This window comes from Heterodontus francisci, chromosome 1 (genome assembly GCF_036365525.1).
Source record: "Heterodontus francisci isolate sHetFra1 chromosome 1, sHetFra1.hap1, whole genome shotgun sequence".
Lineage (NCBI taxonomy): Eukaryota > Metazoa > Chordata > Chondrichthyes > Heterodontiformes > Heterodontidae > Heterodontus > Heterodontus francisci.
The window spans coordinates 134,061,407-134,089,154 of record NC_090371.1 but is presented as its reverse complement, the minus strand read 5'-3'; the positions used below and the strand labels follow the sequence as shown (position 1 = coordinate 134,089,154).

The 27,748-nt window shown below is 41.9% G+C and overlaps 1 protein-coding gene across 4 annotated transcripts in view; it reads right to left on the bottom strand.

Annotated features, from left to right (window-relative positions):
* Positions 1-27,748, bottom strand: part of atp8a1 (ATPase phospholipid transporting 8A1) — a 522,190-nt gene that overhangs the window by 79,562 nt on the left and 414,880 nt on the right. For all 4 annotated transcript variants that reach the window (XM_068036156.1, XM_068036147.1, XM_068036163.1 and 1 more), the window contains one exon: positions 3,973-4,051. In XM_068036156.1, coding sequence (XP_067892257.1) covers positions 3,973-4,051 — 79 coding nt within the window. The remainder of the gene's footprint in view (positions 1-3,972; positions 4,052-27,748) is intronic.

Here is a 27,748-nt window from a genome sequence, read left to right as displayed (position 1 = left end):
ACTGCAAATATTTACTCCAGGACAACATTTACAATGACTGCAAGACGATCCAGTTGTCTATCCAGGGACTTAATACAATTAACATAAGTAAAACATCAGTAACAAGGAAATTAATGGAACTAAAGAGTGAGAAATCCCCAGGACCTGACGGTTTCCATCCGAGGGTGTTAAAGGAAGTAGGGGAGCACATTGTAGATGCAATATAGTCTTTCAGAGTTCCCTATATTCAGGAGTGGTCCCTCTGGAATGGAAAGTTGCACATGTCACTCCAATTTTTAAGAAGGATGAAAGGGGGAACCAAAGAAATTACAGACCAGTTAGCCTGACATCTGTGGTGGGCAAGTTGCTGGAATCTATAATCAAGGATAGGGCGACTGAACACCTAGAAAAATTTCAGTTCATCAGGGACAGCCAGCATGGATTCATGACGGGAAGGTCATGCCTGACAAATCTCATTGAATTTTTTGAAGAGGTGACTAAGGTATGGACAGGGGAATGTCTATGGATGTTATTTATATGGACTTCCAGAAGGCATTTGATAAAGTCCCACATAAGAGACTGTTCACTAAGGTAGAAGCCCATAGAGTTGAGGGCAAATTATTGACATGGTTAGGAAGTTGGTTGAGTGGTAGGCAACAGAGAGTTGGGATAATGGGTAAGTACTCCGATTGGCAGGATGTGACTAATGGTGTCCCACAGGGATCTATGTTGGGGCCTCAATTATTCACATTATTCATTAACGACTTGGATGATGGCATAGTAAGTCATATATCCAAATTTGCTGATGATACAAAGTTAAGCGGCATTGTATACAGTTTAGATGATAGCATAAAATTGCAGAGATATTGACAGACTAGGTGAATGGGCAAAACTGCGGCAGATGGATTTCAATGCGGGCAAGTGTGAGGTTATCCATTTTGGACCAAAAAAGGATAGAGTAGGGTACTTTCTAAATGGGAAGAGGTGAAGTACAGTGGATGTCCAAAGAGACTTGGGGGTTCAGGTGCATAGATCTTTAAAATGCCACGAGCAAGTGCAGGAAATAATCAAAAAGGCTAATGGAATGCTAGCCTTTATATCTAGAGGACTGGAGTATAAAGACACCGAGGTTATGCTGCAGCTGTACAAAACCCTGGTTAGACCCCAGTTGGAGTACTGTGAGCAATTCTGGGCACCACACCTTAGGAAGGATATATTGGCCTTGGAGGGAGTGCAACGTAGGTTTACAAGAATGATACCTGGACTACATGGGTTAAGTTACGAGGAGAGATTACACAAATTAGACCTGTTTTCACTAGAGTTTAGAAGGTTAAGGGGTGATCTGATCGAAGTCTTCAAGATATTAACAGGAAAAGACAGGCTAGATAAAGATAAACTATTTCCACTGGTTGGAGATTCTAAAACTAGGGGGCATAGTCTAAAAATTAGGGTCAGACCGTTCAGGAGAGATGTTAGGAAGCACTTCTTCACGCAAAGGGTGGTAGAGATTTGGAACTCTCTCCTACAAACAGCTAGAACAGTTGTTAATTTTAAATCTGAGATGGATACATTTTTGTTAAGCAAAGATATTGAGGGAAATGGGCCAAAGGCAGGTATATGGAGTTAGGCTGCAGATCAGCCATGATCTCATTGAATGGCAGGACAGGCTCGAGGGGCTGAATGGCCTACTCCTGTTCCTATCTTCCTATGTTCCTATGTCTTATGACATTTAAATATGAAAACACAAAAGGGGTTGATTTTAACACTTTGTGGAAAACCAGCAGTCCATGGGTTGCATGGCTGGGTTTTATTTGCAAAGATCCTGAAGACATGCTTGTCAAACTGTTAGAACTTACTGGCTGGGGAAGGTGGGAAATCAGCTAGCTACTATGTGCAGCTGGTCAAGAGTCCAGTCCCGGGGACGGGAAGGTGGTGGATGGTGGTGGCCAGGGAGTGGCTGAGGGGGCAAATGGGGCATTCACAGCCAGTGCACCTATATGATAAATGTGAAAATGGTTTCAAGCTGCTTTTTGAGCCACCTACAATAGCCCCTTTAAGGACAGCTAGTTAGAATGCTCAACACGGGTATGACTGGGTGCAGTGTTCACAGCACATACACCTCAAAATTGCGTGGCGTCCCATGTACTTCATAGGACCTTGATTTGCATATTAAAAGTAGTCTGCCACGTGAAACATATGGGCATTTCAGCCACCCACCTAAAGGCCTCTACCAAGATGGTGGCTGCTAGAGCGCCAGTGTAAAATGGGTAGTAAATGTCCCAATGATATTTTCAGGCTTCTAGCATCCCCTTTACATCGGTGCGGCCACAGTTAAAATCAATCCATAAATATTATATGGTACATTAGTACCTGGAAGGATATTATTGATAGAACTCATTTTAAGAGACCGGTGACAGTGAATCTTTTGCTACACAATTTCCTAACTCCAAATATCCATGGTACTTAAAACACATTATATTCAATAGGTGAGCAAACTTCAATTTACATGCCCCAATTAAAAAGAAACCTTGCAGTAATTTAGATCTAGAAGGAATTCAGAACAGTCACTATTTTATACCACCAGTCATTTTTCTTCCACTTGTGAAATGTTGTCACGGAACTATTTATTTTCTCCTCTGAGTAAAACCGTGTGCCTTGAAGACTCTGTTTAAAAACAGTGTGCCTTTAAAAACTAAGAGGCACAGTGTGCCAGCTGCACCTGTTACCTAGGCAACAGCAGGAAAGAGGTCACATGGTGTACTGTAACAATTTAACTGTGTGTAAAAACTAGCTTAAACTATTTTTGAGAGACACCAGCAAAGCGTGCTTGCCTTGAAAAAGGAGAATTCTCTCAGCAAAAATTCTACAATGAGCCCGCTGTGTTAATTGCCTGAGAAAAAATCCCTTTTGAAGAGAACATTCATATTGCTGGAGGTAGCAAAATTCCTTTTTCTTTGCTTCCAATCTAAGGAGTCTTTGCTTCAAGATTGAATCTCTCTTGACTGATTGTGTTTTCTTGAATTCGCAGCAAAGCTTCGACTGAAATCTACCAATTTTAAAATCCAAACATAGATCTGTTGTCATACCCCTTGTTGAAAGCACTGTTTGACGCCTGCTGCAGCTGAAGTGCTTTGAATGCCTATCAAGAAAAGACTGTTTCATCAAATCCGCGCGGAGACTTCGAGTGGCATCTGATTATTTTTACACTAGGATACCTCATCCATCAGGAACATAACCCATAAAGATCAACAACCCAGTTATTTATTTATTCTCAAGGAACAGCTAATATTTGAAACAATTTTTTTTAAAAAATGGTTAACCATTGATTTTGGAGTGTGTGTGTGTGAATGGGGGAGCTTGGTTAAAAATAACAAGTTATAACGTCTTTAGACATAGGTTTATCTTAATAGTGTTTAAGATTTAGTTTTCATAAATAGTTAATTTGCTGTTGTCTAAAGATACCTGGTTTGGTCGGTTTTATTCTGGGGGTTACTAGAGTGTTTAATTTTGCTGTTTTCCAGTTGGGCGGGAAAACTTTAATAATATGCTGCGAACTGTGGAGTGATGGGACTGAATTGACAGTGCATTGCTCCCACCTCAGTTGAAACACTATATATTGATGATCCACAGTCTACTAAAGCACAACTGCCATCACTGGACTGAAATTCATTTGGGAGAAATTTGAATGCACGACAAATTGATTACTTTAAAAAAAAACAAATGAACCCCTCCAACCCAACGCCCAATTTATTTTCCCACTTAAGGCATTTCAAAGTGTCGTTTTTGCTTTCACTATTATGTAACTATTGTGCGTTTTCTATTCCAATAAATGTTGAAGAAACCTGAGGCTCATGATAAACAGTTGAACAGCTGGGTAAATAAGTGATTTTATATTTGCCGGTTTGAGAGAAAAAGACAACACAAGCAGCTCTGGATTGTATGCATTAAGAAATAAGGTACCGCTAAACACTTCTGTTTCTCAATGCTGCTTACCATGCTCGAGGGCTTTCAGTGGGAACCAAAACAGAATAACCGAGTGGAACAGACCATTCAAACAATGAACCCAGAAAACCTATGGGAAAAGAAAAATCCATGAGAACCATTTACGACAAACCAGCATTGTGAACTCTAACCCTTCTCTTCATTGTAGTTTCAAATTCACTAAGTGTGTTTTTGTCTCACCACCACTGTGAGGCGTTTTTACTGACAACCACTTTTAAGCTTTTAAGTACTTGGGCTTATTTTGCAGTTTGCCCACAGCAACATCTTTTGATATGATTGCAATATTTTCATTGTTTCTGGCACTGATACAGAAGTTGCTCACTACTAAGCTAGCACTCCAAGCCAGAAATCAGAATTCCATTTAATAACTGACATTCTTAAATCAATACCATCCCATCATAAAATTAAGCAAATAATCTTTTTCTTTAATATAAAATGTAATCACTTCATATGCAACATAATTTCTACTACCAATTACATATCTGAATAAAGCCTATTCCAAACAACCAACTTAAATCAGAAACTAATTTAAAAATAGTTGCATTAAAAACAATGAATGGACAAGAGTTAAATGTATCATAACCATCCCTGTAATGATGTGCTATAAATTCATGAGTGATTTGCTTTTTCTATATTAATCCGTTTAGTCAAATTACTGGAGATTAGCTGCTGTCTTATAAACTCCCTGATGTGTTAATTTGTGGGTTAAAGGCGAGGCAGTGGAGTGAAATCATCATTAGCTGTACTGGGCCTTCTGAAGAGATGCTGCAAGTAGCCCAAAAATGATTTTTGTTATTCTCTTTGCTGATTTGTTATTTCCTGATACAACCAACGTATTAAAGCTGAGTCACTCATTTTCAATTAGTTATTTACACAAAGAAAGTGGAAAATTACATGCAATATTCACCCACAAGAAAGTAAAAGCTAGGAATGATCTGATACTAAAAATGTTCCCAATATTTGGTTGTTTCTCATAATGTTCTCCTGTACACTGTTCCTCCTCCCCTGCCCTATTCCCATTCCTTCCAGATGCTACTCAGTTCTTTTACAAAAGAAAATACTTCGCATTTGACTGACATTACTACCGAAGTTAAAATAAAGTACTTAGGGAAATAACTAATTTTTCAAAGTAGTAAAAGGCTGAAATGCTATTTATGGGAAAGAGACTCACAGTCAAAGAAAGATACTTGTTAAAACCCCATTAAGAAATGCGGAGGTAGGTCTGACAATGCAAACCTCAGGATAAAATAAAAAGTCACCCAATGCTAATGTGCTACAGAAGTTGCTGTGAAGTTCTGTGTAGAACTGAATAGCTAGAAGTTATAGAATGTCACATCAAAGAAACATTCATGCAATCAAATGTCTGTAGATGTTTTCCTACCCTGCTGCTTGCTCTCCATATCCCTCAATAATTCACGCGTTGAGCAACTATTTAATTTTCTTCTACCAGAATTTATAGACTGCTTCAACAACAGTTTGTGGCAAGGAATTCCACATTCTAATCACCCTCTTGTGTAAATAATTTAAGTTCCTCTCTATTTCTTTTTGTCACAATCATAAATTTGTGTCATCTTGTTGGAAACAATCCGTTACTATTTACCCTACTATATAACCCTTCACAATCTTGAGACCTTTATTAGGCCAGTTCTCAACTTCTCAGTTGTAGATACAAGATGAAGAATTCTGCTTGCACTATCACCTTTAATGGCCTGTGCAAAGGAAAGTCTTGCAATTTGATGCCATCAAGAACTCCCAAAGTGTTTTAGAGCCAACGGATTGCTTGTGAAGTGTGGTCACGGTTCCTACATGCAGACAGACAGCAGACAATGCGCACACAGCAAGATCTCAAGTACTAAATAAATTAATTACTTGATTAACTATTTTCAATGGCATTAGTTGAAGCAGGAAAATTGTGCAGCATACTGAGAGAAATCTGCTCTTCTCCAAGTAAATGCCACAGGATCTTTTCAGCCACTTGAGCTGGTAGATGAGGCCTAAGTTTAAAGTCTTATTTAAGGATGGCACCTCCAACAATACAGCAATTCCTCAGTACTGCACTGAAATGTCAACCTGGATAGATTCTGGACAGAAACGTGCATTTCAAATTCATTGAGATATTGGCGAGAAAGCACTGAACAATGAAGAACAAGGGGTACCCATGATGGGTTGACAAGAGGTCTGCTAGTACAGATGAAATATCTGGTGTGCCAAATTCAACTTCTTGAGTTTTATGGGAATGCAATATGACTGTCACTGATCTTGTGGCTTGCCTGCTTGTAGATGGAGGGTTGTTAGGGTAGCAAAACTCTTTCGTAGACTCACCTGTTCTCTATATTAGGAAGTAGTCAGTGTAACATGTGGGAATCCAATACTTGGGGCTGAATTTTGAGCCCCCCCCCAGGGCCGAGAATGGAGGTGGGCGAGAGCTAAATATAGCCCCACTGGTTGGTGGCTATATTCCACTTCATGTCTATTTTTGCAGAGATGGGTTAGTTGGTGTGGGGGGGTGGGCAGCAAGGCTACCTGGCTGCACTCGGGGTAGCCATCATGGCTCATTAAGAGCATATTGAGGTCAAAAAAGGAGGCTGACTGGAATTTTCCTGCCTGCCTGGATGCAGGACCAGCCACAGGCCGCTCAGTAGAGGGGCTCTCCCCCACCCCACAGTGGTGGCCTGTTTGCAAGTTCCATTTTTTAATTTGAGCTTGAAAAGTTAGAAAGAGGGCACCTCCATCTTCAAGATACCTTACTTTACTCTCTACTGCAGCCTGCTGCTCCTTTCAAGCTGGAAGTCCTGTGATTGGCCCTCCAGCTTCGAGAGCCCGCTTGCCATCCTCAATTGGACAGTGAGCCTGGCTCCAGGCCAACTAAAGGGTGCCCTCTGTGACAATCAAATGATTAACTGCTTCCCCCTAGGTGTGGGTTTCGGACCTGGAAACTGTCCCGGCTTCTGTTTCATGCCCCCTGAGATGAAATCCTCCCTTCAACATTCACTGCTTCACTTTCATCTCTGACATGTCCAAATCTGGGCATCACACTTTAGGAAGGATGTGAAGCCTTTAGAGCGGGTACAGAAAAGATGGGGCTGTTCTCCTTAAGAAGACAAGGTTGAGAGGAGATTTGATCGATGTGTTCAAAATCATGAGGAGTTTGGACAGAGTAGATAGAGAGAAACTGCTCCCTTTGGGGAGGGGTCAAGAGCCAGAGGACACAGATTTATGGGGATTGGCAAAAGAACCAAAGAAGACATAAGGAATTTTTTTTTTTTTACGCAGAGTGTTGTTCGGATCTGGAATGCACTGCCTGAGCGTGTGGTAGAGGCAGAATCAATTGTGGCTTTCAAAAGGGAATTGGATAAGCATTTGAAGATAAAAAAAATTGCAGGGTTACGGGGAAAGGTGGGGGGGGGGGGGGGGGGTGGCGGGTGCAGTGGGATTACAATAATTGCTCTTGCAGAGAGCCAGCACAGACTTGATGGGCTGAAGGCTCTCCTCCTGTGCTGTAACCATTCTATGAATGATATTGTGGCACATCTATTGACTCCAGTGTAGTCTGACAAACTAGAGGGGTGACCTTAATCATGAAGATACAAGGCACAACAGCAGTATCACACACTCTCTATGTTCCATGGAGGCTTATCCCTGCACAAGTGACAGCAAGTGCCACTTTTGTAACCAATAAGCCCACAGTTTCTCCTAGAAAAGGAGATCCTGCTGTGAGATTCTGCACAAATTTGTCACTAAAGACCTTAGTGAGTAAATTTCATTTCATTTCCTTAACTTTCTCAATGTTTTAATAGTATTTTGCATCCTAAAGAAATTAACAATCAATTATTCACTTTTTGAAATGTAGTCATTGTTGTTAACAGTACTGTAGCAGCTAATCTGTATAGTTAAGGTCCTATAAACAGCAAATGAATGAGATGATCATCTATTTTTGATGTTAGGCAGGAAACATTGGCCAGAACATCAGGAAAATGCTCTTATTTTTTACATCTATCTGAGCGGACAGTTTAGTATTTTAGCCAAAAAGCAGCACTATAGTGTCAAAAGTCCAGATTATATGGTCAAGTCTATTGTGGGGCTTGAACCTACATTCTTATAAAATTGAGAGTGTGTTGTCAACTAACCCAAATTACCACTTAAATATTCACGTAGACAAATGTTATGTGAAAAATTATTAGCGGCCATAAAGTGATCTCATTAATTTGGTGCAATCACATTCACAGGGGTGATTCCACGGTCCAGGTAGGGAGTGATGCTTATGGGCAGTGCATTTCTGGAAATTATGGCCCTGCTGTAGGAGCTAGATTAGGGAATGAATCCTCAAATGTCAAATATCACACAGTGAATACTTTATTATTGAATTAATTCAAAAAAACTCCCATGCTCCACCGAATCACATTACAGGATGTTTTGTTCAATGACCTTTGCAACTCATCTGTAATGATATTATTGAGTTTTCGATTGACAAAAGCACTGGTAGGCATTAGATAAAAAGATTCATGTTTTTCATTTCCTGGCAAATACTCTTTTCACACCTCACAACTGCTATCTTGAAACTCAGTTTTTTGTTTGGTTTTCATAGCAAATCAATGCAACAACTATGTAATGTTCAGTGAAGCACATTTACTCTTAATTTCTACTATAATCCTCTGACTCAAATGGATCTTTTTATGCACCATCTTCTGCAACTTGTCTTACTTCTCAATTCAGATTCAATACTTTAGCTGCATAGGGAACCTCAAATTGCATACATGGTAGTAAACTCAAGTACAGGTGGTATATTACAGTCTTGCTAACAGTGATAACCTCAAGCATCAGAAACACGTGCATAATTTTGATTTGGTAATCATAAAATTATAACTGAGTGCAAATTGTTCTAAGCAAAGGCTTTGCTGGTGCTATCACTGGTTTTGATTATTCCTGGGGGCATTGGATTTAGTGTGGTCAAATCTCCATGCAGTAATACACATATCAGCGTTAGCAGTTTAACATGTGCTCAAATCAGACTACATACAGAAAAACTCCACATTGGGACACAATGAACTTCAGGAAATAAATCAAGTAATGTTGCGATGCATAATTCACAAGTGTCACAGACATGAGTAATGCCAGCCAGATCCAGAGTACTTTAGTTAACTTAATTCATTTTTATTTTGTCTGGTATTTCATTTATAATTCAGAGTTTTAATTGTTTGCTTTTATTCATTATTCCTTGAATGAATGGACCACATGAAACGCTGCACATTTCATCATTTCATGTGTACTTTTTCAACAGAAGTTAGACTACTGATGAATTAAAGAGGCATGTTTGCAACTTTGAGCTTCACAATTTGCTGACCACAAGGGGAAAGGCAAGATTTAGCTGCTATTGTTTGCGTGCCTGAATAAAAATAGCAAGAATTGGGAGAGATTCAAAGTGGCAGGAGATGGGGTGGTGAGAAGCAAAGTAGATAATAAATGTACAAACAATTACAACAGCGGTGAATGATCCATGTAAATCACCAACAGCACAAACATGTAAAAGTCCTTCAATTTTTGAATAAATGCAGCTTACAGCAACCTCCTGATACAATAAAGTGAATGGAAAAAGTGAGTTACAGAAAACAAAACTTTGAAAATTGACTGTTAAAGAAACAAATAGAGCCAAAGTACTTAGTTCCTGCATAAATCTTTAAGGTGGCACTCAATCATTATTAATCTCTTTACGATTGGCTTCTCCATAGAACATTGAGCCAAAACAACCAGTGCCATGCTGATATGAGGAGTCACTTATTGCACAGCAGCCTATATAATTAGACTTCATTTGAAAGGAGACCTTTTTCTTTTTAAGAAAGAATTTCCAATGAATTTTACAGTGGTCTTCATTCACTAATCTTTTCTATGATGCTGTGGTGGTAATGGAGACCTGACTCAAAAAAGGACATAACCTACTTGGTTAGAGTTTAAGAAACAATAGAGGTACCATTACACTACTGAGTATATTTTATAGGCACCAACTAGTGGGAAAGATATAGAGGAACAAATTTGCAAGGAAATTACAGAAAGGTGCAAAAACTATATAATTATAGGGCTCTTTAATTATCCTAATATAGATGGGATAGCAATAGTGTAAAGGGCAGACAGGGGAAGAGTTTCTGAAGTGTGCTCAGGAGAATTTTCTTGATCAGTATGTTTCCAGCCCAACAGAGGAGGAGGCATTGCTGATTCTGGTTCTGGGGAATGAGTGAGATAAATGGATCAAATGTCAGTGGGGGGGGGGGGGGGGACATTTAGGAGACAGTGAACATAGTATCATAAGGTTTAAGTTAGCTATAGAAAAGAACAAACAGTAATCCAGAGTAAAAATAATTATTTGGAAAGGGCTAATTTCAAGGGGTAGAATGGATCTTGCTCAGGTACATTGGAATCAAAGATTGGTAGACAACTGTGTAATTGAACAATGGGCTGCCTTTAAAGAGGAGATAGTTTGGGTACAGTTGAGGTGTATTCCCACGAGGAGGAAAGGTAGGGCAAACAAAGCCAGAGCTCCCGAGATGATGAAAGAGATAGAGCAAGACGAAGCAGAAGCATGTGTATGACAGATGTCAGGTTGATAATACAAGTGAGAACCAGGCTAAATATAAAAAGTTCAGAGGGCAAGTGAAAAAAACAGAGCAGCAAAGAGTGTATGAGAAGAGTCTTCAACAGGCATATAAATAGTAAAAGGGTTGTAAAAGGAGAAGTAGGGCCGATTGAGGTCCAAAAAGGGGATTTACGCATGGAGGCAGAGGGTATGGCTAAGTTACTAAATGACTACTTTGCATCAGTCTTTACCAAGGAAGATGATCTTGCCAAAGTCGTAGTGAAAGAGGAAGTAGTTGAGATAATGGATGGGCTAAAAATTGATGAAGAAGCGTCATTAGAAAGGCTGGCTGCAGTTAAAGTTGATAAATCACCGGGACCAGATCAGATGCATCTGAGGATACTGAGGGAAGCAAGGGTGGAAATTGCGGAAACACTAGCCATAATCTTCCAATCCTCTTTAGATCCAGTGGTAGTGCCAGGACACTGGAGAACTGCAAATGTTACACCCTTGTTCAAAAAAATGTGCAAGGATAAGCCCAGAAACTACAAGCCAGTCAGTTTAACCCCGATGGTGGGAAAGCTTTTAGAAATTATAATGTGGGACCAAATTAACAGTTATTTGGACAAATGCGGAAAAAATTAAGGAAAGCCAGCACGGATTTGGTAAGGGCAAATTGTGTTTAACTAATTTGATTGGGTTTTTGATGAAGTAACAGAGCGGGTCGATGAGGGCAATGCAGTTGATGTGGTTTACATGGACTTCCAAAGGAACAGACAGGCTGGTGGAATGAGTGGACACATGCAAGTGGAATTTAATGCAGAAAAGTGTGAAGGGATACATATTACACAGAATCACAAAATTGTTACAGCGCAAAAGGAGACCATTCCATCCATTGTGTCTGTACCAGCTCTCCAAATGAACAATTCACCTAATGCCATTCCCCCACCTTTGCCCTGTAACCCTGCACATTCTTCCTTATCAGATAACAGTTTAATTTCCTTTTGAATGCCTTGATTGAACCTGCCTCCACCACACACTCAGGCAGTGCATTCCAGTTCCAAACCACTTCCTACGTGAAGAAGTTTTTCATCAGGTCACTTTTGCTTCTTTTGCCAATCACTTTAAATCTGTGCCCTCTCATTTTTGATCCTTTCACTAGTGGGAACAGTTTTTCCCTATCGACTCTGTCCAGACCACTCATGATTTTGAATATCTCTATCAAATCTCCTATCAGCCTTCTCTTCTCCAAGGAAGACAGTCCCAACTTCTCCAAACTGTCTTCATATCTGAACTTCCTCAACTGTAGAACCATTCTCGTGCATCTTTTCTCCAATGCCTTCACATCTTTCCTAAAGTGTGGTGCCCAGAACTGGATGCAATACTCCAGCTGAGGCCGAACCAGTAAGTCCAACATAACCTCCTTGCTCTTGTACTCTATGCCCCATTAATAAAGCCCAGGATACTGTATGCTTTATTAACCACGCTTTCAAACTGTCTTGCCACCTTCAATGATGGATGCACATCCACCCCCAGGTCCCTCTGTTCTTGCACCCCCTTTAGAATTGTACACTTTAACTTATATTGCCTCTCAATGTTCTTCCTACCAAAATGAATCACTGCACATTTCTCCGTATTGAACTTCATCTGCCACTTGTCTGCCCATTCCACCAACTTGTCTATGCCCTTTTGAAGTTCTACACTATCCTCCTCACAGTTCACAATTGTTCCAAGTTTCATATCATCTGCAAATTTTGAAATGTGCCCTGTGCACCAAGGTCTAGGTCATTAATATATACCAGGAAAAGCAAGGGTCCCAACACTGACCCCAGGGAACTCCACTACAAACCTTCCTCCAGCTCGATGAACATCCGTTAACCACTACTCTGTTTCCTGTCACTCAGCCAATTTCGCATTCATGCTGCTACTGTCCCCATATTCCATGTGCTTTAATTTTTCTCTCAAGTTTGTTGTGTGGCACTGTATCAAATGCCTTTTGGAAGTCTATATATACATCAACTGCATTGCCCTCATCAACCCACTTTGTTACATCTTCAAAAACTCCAGCAAATTAGTTAAACATGATTTTCCTTCATCAAATCCGTGCTGGCATTAATTAACCCGCATTTGTCCGTGTGACTATTAATTTGGTCCCAAACTATTGTTTTCAGAAGTTTTTCCCACCAAACTAACTGGCCTGAAGTTGCTGGGCTCATCTTTACATCCTTTTTTGAACAAGGGTGTATCACTTGCAATTCTCTAGTCCTCTGGCACCACCTGAGTCTATCCAAGACTAGGAAATTATGGTCAGTGCCTCTGCAATTTCCACTCTCGCTTCCCTCAATATCCTTGGATGCATCTCATCCAGCCCTAGTGCCTTATCAACTTTAAGTATAGCCAGCCTATCTAATACCTCATCAATTTAAAATCCTTCTAGTGTATTAATTACTTCCTCTTTCACTGTGGCCTGGGTAGCATCTTCTTCCTTGGTAAAAACAGATGCAAAGTATTCATTCAATACCTCACCTATTCCCCCAGCCTCCATGTGTAAATCCCCCATTTGGTCCCTAATCAGCCCTATTCCACCTTTTATGACTCTTTTACTATTTATATGCCCATAGTGACTTTGGGATTCCCTTTTTAATTAACTGCCAATTTCTTTACATACACTCTCTTTGCTTCTATTATTTGCTTTTTTACTTCCCCTCTGAACCTTCTATAGTCAGCCCGGTTCCTCATTCTATTTTGTCAACCAGGAAGCTTTGGATTTATTTGCCCTACCTTACCCCATCAAGGGGGTATACCTTGACTGTGCCCAAACTATCTCTTTGAAGGTAACCCATTGTTCAGCTACTGTTTCCCCTTCCAACCTTCAATTCCAATTTATTTGGCCGAGATCCATTCTTAATCCACTGAAATTGGCTTTCTTCCAGTTAATTATTCTTACTCTAGAATGTTTTTTGTCCTTTTCCATACCAATCTAAACCTTATGATACAATGATCACTGCCACCTAAATGTTCTCCTACTGATATCTGATCCAATTGGCCCACCTCATTCCCAAAAACAGGTCCAGCAGCGCCTCCCCTCCCATTGGACTGGAAACATACTGCTGTAGAAAATTTTCCTGAACACACTCTAGGAACTCTTGCCCTTCTCTGCTCTTTACACTACTACTATCCCAGTCTATGTTTGGATACTTAAAGTCCATTACAACTACTCTATAATCCTTGCATCTCTGTAATTTCCTTGCAAATTTGTTCCTCTTCATCCTTTCCACTAGTTGGTGGCCTGTAGACTACACCGAGCAATGCAATTGCACCTTTTTTTCCCCTCAGCTCCAGTCAAATAGATTCAATACTCGACCCATAGGAACATAGGAGCAGGAGTCGGCCATTCAGCCCTTCGAGCCTGCTCCGCCATTCTAGATCATGGCTGATCATCGACCTCAACACCATATTCCCACAATATCCCCATATCCCTTGATGTCATTAGCAACTAGAAATCTATTGATCTCGGTCTTGAACTTAGTCAGTGACTGAGCTTCCACCACTCTCTAGGCAGAGAATTCCAAAGATTCGCCACCCTCTGAGTGAAGAAGTTCCTCCCCATCTCAGTCCTAAATGGCTTGCCTTTTATTCTGAGGTTATTTCCCCTGGTTCTAGACCCCACAGTCAGGGCAAACATCCTTTTTGCATCTACCCTGTCTATCCCTTTAAGAATTTTGTAAGTTTCTATAAGGTCGCCTCTCATTCTTGCCCTGAGAATAAAGGCCCAGTCTCTCCTCATAGGACAATCCCATCATCCCAGGAATCAGTCTGGTGAACCTCCACTGCATTCCCTCTGTGGCAAGTAGATCCTTCCTCAGGCAGGGGGACCAGAACTGCACACAATATTCCAGCTGCATCCTCACCAATGCTCTAGACAATTGAAGCAAGACTTCGTTGCTCCTGTACTCAAATCCTTGCGATAAAGGCTAACATATCGTTTGCCTTCCTAATTGCTTGCTGCACCTGCATGTTAGCTTTCAGTGACTTATGAACAAGGACACCTAGGTCCCTTTGGACATCAACACTTTCCAATCTCTCACCATTTAAGAAATACTCTGCACCTCCGTTCCTTCTACCAAAGTGAATAACCTCACACTTATCCACATTATATTCCATCTGCCATGTTTTTGCCCACTCACTCAGCTTGTCCCCTTGAAGCCTCTTTGTATCCTCCTCACAACTCTCATTCCCACCAAATTTTGTGTCACCCACAAACTTGGAAATATTACAATTGATCCCCACATCCAAATCATTGATATAGATTGTTAACAGCTGGGGCCCAAGCACTTACAGTACCCCACTGGTCACAGCCTGCCAACCTGAGAATGACCCATTTATTCCTATTTTTGCCTGTTACCCAATCCTCAATCCATGCTAGTATATTACCCCCAATCCTATGCACTTTAAGTTTGCTTAGAAACCTCCTATGTGGGACTTTATCAAAAGCCTTCTGAAAGTCCAAATACACAACATCCACTGGTTCCCCCTTATCCATTCTGCAAGTAACATCCTAAAAAAACTCCACCAAATTTGTCAAACATGATTTCCCTTTCATAAATCCATGTTGAGTCTGCCCAATCAGACCATTATTTTCTAAGTGCCCAGTAATCACATCCTTTATAATAGATTCTAGTATTTTCCCTACTACCGACGTCAGGCTAACAGGTCTGTAGTTCCCCGTTTTCTCCCTCTCTCCTTTATTAATCAGTGGGGTTACATTTGCAAACTTCCAATCTGCAGGCACCACTGCAGAATTTATAGAATTTTGAGAGATGAGCACCAATGCATCCACTATCTCTGTAGCCATCTCTTTCAACACTCTAGGGTGAAGATCATCGGGTCCCAGGGGTTTGTCAACTTTCACTCCCATTAATTTCTCCAATACTTTTTTTACTAATCCTAATTTCTTTCAGTTCCTCATTCTCACTAGACCCTTGGATCTCAAGTATTTCAGGGAGACTTCTTGTAACTTCCTCCATGAAGACAGACACACAGTGTGGTCACTGGATACAGATGCGGTACTGGGGGATTGGAGAACTGCGAACGTTGTACCTGTGTTTAAAAAGGGAACAAAGGACAGACTAAATAATTACAGGCCAGTCAGTCTAACCTAAGTAGTGGGCAAATTATTGGAAACTATTCTGAGAGACAGGATAAACTGCCACTTAGAAAGGCAAAGGTTAATCAAGGATAGTCAGCATGGGTTTGTTAAGGGAAGATCTTGTTTGACCAACTTGATCAAATTTTTTGAAGAAGTAACAAGGAAGATAGATGAGGGTAGTGCAGTTGATGTGGTCTACATGGATTTTAGCAAGACTTTTGACAAGGTCCCACATGGCAGACTGGTTAAAAAAATAAAATCCCATGGGATCCAGGGAAATGCAGCAAGGTAGATACAAAATTGGCTCAGTGGCAGGAAACAAAGGGTAATTGCTGATGGATGTTTTAGCGACGGGAGGGCTGTTTCCAGTGGATCTGGACGTAAATGTAGGGAGCATGATCAAGAAGTTTGTAGATGACATAAAGATTGGCTGTGTGGTAGATAGCAAGGAGGATAGCTGTAGGAACATATTGATGGTCTGGTCAGATGGGCAGAAAAGTGGCAAATGGAATTCAACCTGGAGAAGTGTGATGTGATGCATTTGGGGAGGTCAAACAAGGCAAAGAAATACACGATTAATAGGAAAATACTGAAGTGTAGAGGAAGTGAGGGACCTTGGAGTGAACGTCCACAGATCTCTGAAGGTAGCAGGACAGGTCGATAAGGTGGTTAAGAAGGCATATGGATTCCTTTCCTTTATTAACCGAGATACAGAATAGAAGAGCAGGGAGGTTATGCTGGAAGCGTACAACTCATTGGTTAGGCCACAACTTGAGTACTGTGTGCAGTTCTGGTCACCTCATTACAGAAAAGATGTAATTGCACTAGATAGGGTACAGAGGAGATTTACAAGGCTGTTGCCAGGACTGGAAAAATGCAGCTATGAGGAAAGATTGGACCAGAGAAGGCTGAGGGGAGATCTGATTGAAATGTACAAAATTTTGAGGGATCTGGACAGAGTGGAGGTGAAGGGTCTATTCACCTTAGCAGAGAGGTTAGTGACGAGATTTAAAGTGATTAGTAGAAAAATTAGAGGGGAGATGAGGAAAAACCTTTTCACCCAGGAGGGTGGTGGGGGTCTGGAACTCACTGCCTTCAAGTGTAGTTGAGGCAGAAATCCTCAAGTCATTCAAAAGGAGTCTGGATATGCACCTCAAGTGTGGTAATCTGCAGGGCTACAGACCAAATGCTGGAAGGTGGGATTAGAATAGATGGATCTTTTTCGGTCAGCACAGACACGATGGGCCAAATGGCCTCTTTCTGTGCCTTACACTTTCTATGACTCTATGATTCTAATTATTTAGCTTCTCTGCCATTTCTATACTCCCCATTGTAAATTCTACTGTCTCTGCCTGTAATGGACCCACATTTGTCTTTGCCAATTTTTAACTTTTTACATACCTATACAAGCTTGTACAATTTGCATTTTTTTTTCTTGCTAGTTTACATTCACATTGTATTTTCTCTTTCTCTATCAATTTCTTGGTCCTCCTTTGCTGGATCCTAAAATTCTCCCAATCCTCCAGCTTAGGACTTTTTTGGCAACTTTACAAGCCTCCCCCTTTGACCTAATACAGTCTTTAACTTCCTTTCTTGACCACACTTGACTTGCTTTCCCTATTGGGTTCTTTTTCCTTAAAGGAATGTATGTTTTTTGAAAACCATGCATTAATTCTTCAAATACTAGCCATTGTCTATCTACTTTTTTTTATTCAGTCATGGGATGTGGGCGTCACTGGCCAGGCCAGCATTTATTGCCCATCCCTAATTGCCCTTGAGAAGGTGGTGATGAGCTGCCTTCTTGAACCGCTGCAGTCCATGTGAGGTAGGTACACCCACAGTGCTGTTAGGAAGGGAGTTCCAGGATTTTCACCCAGCGACAGTGAAGTAACGGCGATGTAGTTCCAAGTCAGGATGGTGTGTGACTTGGAGGGGAACTTGCAGCTGGTGATGTTCGCACGCATCTGCTGCTCTTGTGCTTCAAGGTGGTAGATGTCGCGGGTTTGGAAGGTGCTGTCTAAGGTGCTTGACTAGTCTGTGGGACAATCTCCCAACTTTGGCACAAGCCCCCAGATGTTAGTAAGGAGGACTTTGCAGGGTCGACAGGGCTGGGTTTGCCGTTGTCGTTTCCGCTGCCGAGGTCAATGCCGGGTGGTCTGTCCAGTTTCATTCCTTTTTATTGACTTCGTAGCGGTTAGGTACAACTGAGTGGCTTGCTAGGCCATTTCACAGGGCATGTAAGAGTTAACCACATTGCTGTTGGTCTGGAGTCACATGTAGGCCTGACCAGGTAAGGACAGCAGATTTTCTTCCCTAAAGGACATTAGTGAACCAGAAGGGTTTTTACAACAATCGACAATGGTTTCATGACCATCTTTAGACTAGCTTTTAACTCCAGATTTATTAATTGAATTCAAATTCCACCTTCTGCTATGGTGGGATTCGAAACCATGTCTCCAGATCAATACCCTGGATCTCTGGGTTACTAGTCCAGTGATAATACCACTACGCTACCGTCTCCCCGTCAAACCTTTTAATGAATTTTTCCAATCCACCACAGCCAACCTGCTCTTCATACCTTCATAATTGCCTTTGTTTAGATTTAAGACCCTAGTTTCATCTTTTTCAAAATTAATGGAAAATTTTTTAATACTATGGTCACATTTCCCTAAAGGTTCTTTTACCACCAGATTATTAAATAGCCCTTTCTCATTGCACAATACAAGATCCAAAATAGCCTGCTCCCTAGTTGGTTCCTCAACATATTGCTCCAGAAAACCATCTCTGATAGATTCCAGGAATTCTGCTTCCACAGCATTGGTGCACATTAGATTTACCCAGTCTATATGTAGATTAAAATCACCCATGATCATTGCATTGCCCTTGCTAATATGCACTTCTAATTTTCTGATTTATATCATGCCTCACATTATCACTACTGTTCGGTAGCCTGTAAACCACTCCTACCAATAATCGTTGCCCCTTGCTGTTTCTTAGCTCCACCCAAACAGATTCTACATCCTGCTCTTCCAATCGAAGATTCTCTCTCACTAATGCACTGATTCCATCCCTTATCATCAGCACTACTGCACCTCCTTTTCCTTTTTGCCTGTGCTTCCTAAATGTCGAATATCCTTTAATATTCAGTTCCCAGTCTTGGTCACCCTGCAGCCACGTCTCCGTAACGGCAATTAAATCATACCCTTTACTCCAACTTGTGCCAACAACTCTGCTACCTTGTTGCGAATGCTGCATGCATTCACTTGAGTGTCTTTAATTCTGCCTTTTTAACATTATTCTGTAGTTTGACCCTTGTTGGTTCTAGCATTTGTTTCTGGTGCTTTCCGCTTTCATTCACAGCTTTTCTACTTCCCATAAGCAGCTGTTTTTCTCCTATCTGAATTCCCTCGCAGGTTCCTAATCCCCAGACAAGCTAGTTTAAACCCTTCCAACACCACGAGCAAATCACCCTGTGAGAATATTAGTCCCAGTCCTGTTAAGGTGTAACACAGCCATCCTTTACAGGTCCCACCTGCCCCAGAACCAATCCCAATACCCTAGGAACCTAAAGCCCTCCCTCCTATACCATTTTTCCAGTTCTGTGTTCAAACATCCTATTTTTAAACTCACTACCACGTGGTACTGGAAGCCATCCTGAGATTACTGCCTTAGATGTCCTGCTCTTCAATCTTCTTCCTAGCCACCTAAATTCTGCTTTCAGGACCTCATCCCTCCTTCTACCTATGTTATTGGTGTCAAGGTGGACCATGACTCCTGGCTGTTCACCCTCCCCCGAAAGAATGCCCTGCAGCTGTTCCATGATATCCTTGACCCTGGCACAAGGGAGGCAACACACCATCCTGGAGTTACGTCTACGGCCACAGAAATGTCTGTTCCCCTAACTATCGAATCGCCTACCACTATTGCCCTTCCACTCTTCTTCTCAGCCTACCTGTGCAGCTGAGCCACTTGTGATGCCAAAAACTTGGCTCTTGCTACATTCCTCTGATGGACTATTGCCATCACTAGTATCCAAAACAGAAAACTGGTTACTGAGTGAGATAGACTCAGAGGACTCCTGCACCACCTGCTTGGTCTTTCTAGACTGCCTAACAATCAACCATTCTCTCTCCGCCTGCACACTCTTCATCTGCTTTATTAAACATGCTATCCACGTAGTTTTCAGTTTCACGGATGCACCACAGTGACTCCAACCTCCATTTGAGTTCAAAAACGTGGAGCTCAAGATTTTATAGCTGGAGACACTTCCTGCACATGTGATCGTCTAGGCCATGTGACATGTCTACAACTGCCGACGTCACAGGATGGGTATTCTACGCAGCTGAGCTGTCCTGCCACGCCTTAAGCTTGCTTTCAGATTATTTACTTTAACTGGAGACTAGAAAGTCGAAAGCAAAATTACTCACCAATCAGCTCCTTCTGTGCGTATAAAAAACTTTTACCTTTCTTCTACATTATTTCTATAATCCACCTTTCCTAAAAGTAGTGACTGTGTCAAGCTCTTTACAAACAGACACTTGCACTAGATACTCACCAGCAAATCAGTTTACGACTTTGCTGTGATATCAATGATTTATTTCAAACTCAGCGCACGCTGATTCCAAGCAGCTCCCGATGTGTGCCTCTGACTCCTGGATAACTGCGGGCCTTCAGCCTCAGTCCTGATTTATAGTCTCCTGCTCTGGGCTGTTTCCTCGCAGGTCTGATGCCTCTCTGACTCCCAGATAAGTGTGGGCCTCGAGCTCACAGGGATATCCTCTCCCTCCAGCACTGCAATGCTGTCCTTAATCAATACTGCCACTCTTCCCCCCTTTTCTACCTTTCCGGAACACCTTGTATCCAGGAATATTTAACATTCAGTCCTGCCCTTCTTTGAGCTAGGTCTATTATAGCCGCAGCATCATATTTCCACGTCAGTCCGCGTCTGTAACTTACAAATCTTATCAACATAAGATGTGCATTCACATACATGCACATTAACCCGGATTTAGACTTCATTACTTTCTCCCTTCCTCTGACCCCACCTAATAACTTACCATTCCCAACTCTAGTGCTATTCCTCTCTGATATTTCCTCCTAGTTCCCACAACCCTGCCAAGTTAGTTTAAACTCTCCCCAATAGAACTGTAAATCACCCTGCAAGGTAATTTGCTCCAGCTCTGTTCAGATGCAACCTGTCTGGCCTGCACAGGTCCTGCCTTCTCTAGAACTGGGCCCAGTGTCCCAGGAATCTAAAGCCCTTCATCCTGCACCATCTTTCCAGCCATGCATTCATCTGCATTATCCTCCTATTTCTATACTCACTTGCGCGTGGTACTTGGACTTTTTCTTATTCTTTCAGGGGATGGGGGTATCGATGGCTAGGATAGCATTTATTGCCCATCCTAATTACACTTGAGAAGGTGGTAGAGAGCTGCCCTCTTGAACCGCTGCAGTCCTTTGGGTATAGGTACACCCACAGTGCTGTAAGGAAGTGAGTTCCAGGATTTTCACCCCTCGACAGTGAAGGAATGGCGATATAATTCCAAGTCAGGATGGTGTGAGGGTGAGGCTTGAAGGGAAACTTGCAGATGGTGGTGTTCCCATGCATCTGCTGCCCTTGTCCTTCTAGGTGGTTGAGGTCACAGGCTTGGAAGGTGCTGTCAAAGGATACTTGGCGGGTTGTTGTAGTACACCCTGTAGATGGTACACACTGCTACCTCTATGCGTCGGTGGTGAAGGGAATGAATGTTGAAGGTGGCAGATGGGGTGCCAATCAAGTCGGTTGCTTTGTCCTGGATGGTGTCAAAGTTAGTGAGTGTTGTTGGAGCTGCACACATCCAGGCAAGTGGAGAGTATTCCATCACACTCCTGACTTGTGCCTTATAGGTAATGAGCAGGCACTGGGGAGACAGGAAGTGAGTTACTCACCGCAGAATTCCCAACCTCTGACCTGCTCTTGTAGCCACAGTATTTATGAAGCTGGTCCAGTTCAGCTTCTCATCAATGGCAACCCCCAGGATGCTGATAGTGGGGGATTCAGTGAACATCAAGGGCAGATTAGATTCTCTCTTTTTTTGAGATGGTCATTGCCTGGCATGTGTGGCACAAATGTAACTTGCCACTTATCAGCTCAAGCTGGCTGTTATCCAGTTCTTGCTGCATCTGGACATGGGCTGCTTCAGCATCTAAGGAGTTGCGAATGGTACTGAACATTGTGCAATCATCAGCAAACATTCCCACTTCTGACCTTATGATTGAAGGAAGGTCATTGATGAAGCAGCTGAAGATGGTTGGGCCAAGGACACCACCCTGAGGAACTCCTGCAGTGATGTCCTGGGACTGAGATGATTGACCTCCAACAAGCACAACCATCTTTCTTAGTGCTAGGTATGACTCCAACCAGTGGAGAGTTTTCCCCAATTCTCTTCGACTCCAGTTTTGTTAGGGCTCCTTGATGCCATACTTGGTCAAATGCTGCCTTGATGTCAAGAGCAGTCATTCTCACTTCACCTCTGCAGTTCAGCTCTTTTGTCCATGTTTAGACTAAGGCTGTAATTAGGTCAGGAGCTGATTGGCCCCGGTCGAACCCAAACTGAGAGTCAGTGAGGTTATTGCTGAGCAAGTGCTGCTTGATAGCACTGTCGACCACCCCTTCCATCGTTAATCCAGAGATTACTACTTTTGAGGTCCTGCTTGTTAATTTCTTACCTAGCTCACTAAACTCTTTACGCAGGGCAACATCCCTCTTCCTACAAATGTCTTTGGTACCAATGTGGACCATGACTGCTGGCTGTTCACCCTCCCACCTTGGGGTGCTCTACAGCCATTCAGCGACATCCTTGACCCTGGCACCAGGGAGACAACACACCATCCTGGGTTCACATCTGGGGCCACAGAAATGCCTGTCTGTTTCCCTGACTATCGAATCTTCTATCACTATCGCTCTTCCAGTATTCTTTGTGGCCTGCCCCCCCCCCCCCCCCCCCCGCGTACAGTTGAGCCAGCAGTGGTACCATGGCCTTGGCTCTGGCTTCACTCCCCAGATGAACCATCACTTTCCTCAGTATTCAGAACTGAATACCAGTTGCAGAGTGAGATGCATTTAAGGGTCTCCTGCACTACCTGCCTATTTCTTCTTGGCTGTCTGGTGGTCACCCATTCCCTCACTCCCTGCATACTCTTAGGTTGCAGGGTGACCACTTCTATAAATGTGCTATCCACGAAGCTCTCGACCTCATGGATGCACCACCGTGGCCCCAGCTGTTGCTCAAATTCCGAAACCCAGAGCTCATGCTGCTGCAACTGATGACACGCTGCACATATGGTTATCCAGGACACAAGAAGTGTCCTGGAGTTCCCACATAGCATCGGATGTGCACTCTCGAGGTTATAGCAGCCCTGCCATTCCTCTATCTGTTAATTAATATCATTGCTACTGCTAATAAACCTTGCTACTGCTAATAAACTTGGACCAATAAGAATAAACCTTATTATTAATGAACCTTACAAATGCTGATTAACCTCAATACTGATAAACCCTAATATTTAATGCACCCTACTAGTAGCAATAAACCTTACTATTAATAAAAAGATAGGAGCAACCAGTTATTTCCCTAGTTTAGATAAGATAAATAGGAAATATTCACCAGCCAATCACCTGTCTGCTTCCCAGTGATGTCACACCTAAATTTTTCTTTCCGAACACGGACTCTGATTGGCAGTGGCGGCTAGCCCAGCTCTGCTCCCGCAGTGAAGTCTTGCTCTCTCTCCTGGGCTCTTTATGTCCTGCCCTGCTTTAGCCCTTTCCCCTGCGCTCTCAGCACATTTTAGTAGGAAGAGTGAGGAAAGGTAATATAAAATAAAGGATATAATTCTAAAGAGGATGCAGGAGGAGAGGGACCTGGGGGTATATGTGCACAAATCATTGAAGGTGGCAGAGCAGGCTGAGAAAACAGTTAATAAGGCATATGGGATACTGGACATCATAAATAGAGGCATAGAGTACAAAAGCAAGGATGTTATGATGAACCTTTATAAAACACTGTTTCGGCCTCAACTGGAGTATTGTGTCCTATCCTGGACACCACACTTTAGGAAGGATGTGAAGGTATTGCAGAGAGTGCAGAAAAGATTTTTGAGAATGGTTCCGAAGATGAGGGACTTCAGTCATTGGGATAGAATGGATAAGCTGTGATTGTTCTCCTTAAAGAGGACACTGCATTAAGGTGAATGAAAAAAAGAACCAAAGATGCCATGAGGAAGACCTTTTTTTAAAAAAATGCAACAAGTGATTAGGATCTATAATGCTCTGCCTGACAATATGGAGGCATCAGATTCAATAGTGGCTTTCAAAAGGGAATTGTATAACTATCTGAAGAGAAAAGATTTGCAGGACTAGGGGAAAAGGCAGGAGAACAAGACTAGTCGAGTTGCTCTCGCAGAGAGCTGGCATGAACATAATGGGCTGAATGGCCTCCTTCAGTGTGGTAACCATTCTATGATTACATCAGGGGGCATTAACAAGAAATCAGAGATGGTAAAAGACTAAGCAATGACAAGTATAAAATTGCTGATATCACAAGGGCAGGTTTTCTACTTGCTGCAAGGGCATAAAACTGGCAGTGCAGATGGGCTGCCCATTATTTTAATTTCCACTGATTTCAGGCAGTTTCTATAATGGCCAGCTCACCCACAACACAATTTTATGCCCAGGCGGCAAGCCAAAGATCTACCCCAGTGTATCAGTGATCCATAAACAAAACTGCAGCTTGCCTCACACTGCACCATTGCCCTGTCTTTCCACAAGTTCAGTGTTGTAATTAAAAAAGAGAACTGGTGAAAAGTTTATTGAATCTGAAAACCTAGTAAGGTATTTTCTGATAAAATATTCTATTGCTGTTGAATAATTTTTTAAATTAGCTTCTCTTTTCAATAAATACTAATTTTGCTCATTTGTCCATTTATCAGGGCCCTAGGCTGTGTGACAAAAAACAAACATATTCTCTTTCTGTATGAAGATGAATATAATGACTTAAACACCCAAAAGCCAAGAATCTGAATAAACTGCCTGACAGTACAAAGGCAGTACAGTTTGTGAGAAGTACTACGAACAAGAACTTAGGGTTCTCCGATACCTCAAGGACTCCAATGTGCACAGTGATACCTTATTAAATATTTACTCTACTCAGTGGCCAGCCTCCCAGTATCACCTGTCTGACAGTCCTCTTGACAGATGCAAGAATTCCAACTTGAGAATTCTGGCTGGGTAGAGTTTTTGTTTTTAGTACAAATTAAACAACTAGCTTCAAAACGAAATATTTATTCGGTCCAACCAGTCCATGCCAGTGTTTATGCTCCGCTCGAGGTTCCCCCTGTCTATTTTTATCTAAATCTATCAGCATAACCCTCTATTCCCTTCTCCCTTATATACTTATGCAGCCTCCCCTTAAATTCATCTATACTAATCGCTTATAACACTCACCACTCTCAAGGTAAAGGAGTTTCTTCTGAATTCCCTATTTGATTTCTTGGTATAGCCTATACTGATGGTCTCTAGTTTTGCTCTTCCCATAAATGGAAATATTCCCTCTGTGTCCATTTCTACCTTTGTAACATTGCCCAACTTTGCTGCTGTCTCAGATCATCTGCTGCTGAAATCCTCATTTATGCCTTTGTTACCTCTAGACTTGACTATTCTAATGCACTCCTGACTGATCTTCTACATTCTACTCTCTAAAAACTGGAGAACATCCAAAACTCTGCTGTCCATGTCATAATACGCACCAAGTCCCATTTCCCTATTACCCCTGTGCTCACTGACCTACACTGGCACCCGGTGAAGCAAAGTTTTGATTTTAAAATTCTCATCCTGGTTTCCAAATGTCCTCACCCCTCCCTACCTCTGCAATGTCCTCAATCCCCATAACCCTCCAACAAATCTGCATTCCTCTAATTCTGGCCTCTTGTGCATCCCTGATTTTATTTGCTCCACTATTGATGGCTGTGTCTTAAGTTGCCTAAGCCCCAAGCTCTGGAATACCCTCCTTACACCTTTCCGTCTCACTTTCCTCATTTAAGAGGCTCCTTAAAACCAAGCTTTTGGTTATCTGACCTAATATTTCTTTTTGTGGCTCGGTGTTATACTTTGTTTTATAATGCTTCTGTAAAGCGCCTTGCGATACCTTACTACATTAAAGACACAACATAAATATAGTTGTTATTGTTGTCTATCATAACCTTTCATAATTTTAAAGATAAGAGCAAAATACTGCAGATGCTGGAACTCTGAAATGAGAACAGAAAGCGCTGGAAATACTCAGCAGATTGGGCAGCATCTGTGTAAAGAGAAACAGAGTTAACGTTTCAGGTCGATGACCTTTCAGCAGAACCGTTTTGATGCTGCCAGACCTGCTGAGTATTTCTGGCACTTTCTGTTCTCCTAATTTTAAAGACTTCTCTGAGGTCACCCCCAGCCATTTTTCCTAAAGAAAAGAGACCCAGCCTATTCATTCTCTTCTGAAAGGTATACTCCTTTATTTCTGGTACTGTCCTTGAAAATCTTTTTTTGCACCCTCTCCAGTGCCTCTATATCTTTTTTATCATACGATCAGAGTTGTACACAATACTCCAGGCACAGTCTGACCAAGGTTCCGGGTTCAAGCCCCACTCCATGACTTGAACACATAAATCAAGGTTAACAGTCCAGTGCAGTGCTGCACTGTCGGAGGTGCCTTCTTTTGGCTGAGATGTTAAATCGAAGCCCCATCTGCCCTCTCAGGTGGATGTAAAAGATCCCCTGGCACCATTTTGAAAAGGAGCAGGGGAGTTATCCCCAGTGCCCTGACCAATATTTATCCCTCAATCAACATTACAGAAACAGTTTATCTGGTCATTATCATATTGCTGTTTTGTGGGCACTTGCTGTGCACAAATTGACTGCCACATTTCCCATATTACAACAGCGACTACATTTCAAAAGTATTTCATTGACCGTAAAGTACTTTGAGATGTTCGGTGGTTGTGAAAAGTGCTATATAAATGCAAGTCTTTCTTTCTTTCAGGTTTAGCATAAAACTTCTTTACTTTTGAATTCTACCCCACAAAAAATAAACCTCAGGGCATGGTTTGCTTTTTCTAATGGCCTTGTTAACTTGCGCTGCCACTTTTAGTGAGTTGTGTATTTGTGCTCCCAGATTCCTTTGTTCCACTACCCCATTTAAATTATTTTCTAAGAAATATGCAACCTCTATTTTTCTTAACAAAATGTAATACTTATTGGTGTTGAAATTAATTTTCCAATTATATGTCCATTCTGCAAGTTTAATATATTCTAGCAATTTGTTGCAATTTATTTATTTAGAGATACAGTACTGAAACAGGCCCTTCGGCCCACCGAGTCTGTGCCGACCAACAACCACCCATTTATACTAACCCTACTAATCCCATATTCCCTACCACCTACCTACACTAGGGGCAATTTACGACGGCCAATTTACCTATCATCTGCAAGTCTTTGGCTGTGGGAGGAAACCGGAGCACCCGGTGAAAACCCACGCGGTCACAGGGAGAACTTGCAAACTCCTCAGTATTGACTATTCCCTGCAAACCCTCCACTCAAAAGAAATTGGTGTTAACTGCAAATTCAGAAATTATGTTTTTGATTACAAAGTTTAAATCGTAATATAAAATGTGAACAGTGGTCCCAGCACTGATCCTTCCACCACACCACTACCCAGCTCCGCCATGCTGAATAAATACCCTTTATCCCTACACTCTACTTTCTGCCTTGAAGCCTGCTAGCAATCCATTCTGCTACTTGTCCCTTGACTCTGCATTATCTGGCATTATTCATCAAAGGGGCAATTCAAAGCTCTACAGTGGAGTTGAGCATGGGAAAAGACATACCCCATATATATATATATATATATATATATATATATATATATATATATATAAAAAAGAGTGTGAGTGCGAGTGCGAGAGTCATAGAGCTATACAGCACAGAAAAAGGGCCTTCGGCCCATCATGCCTGTGCCAGCACACACACACTT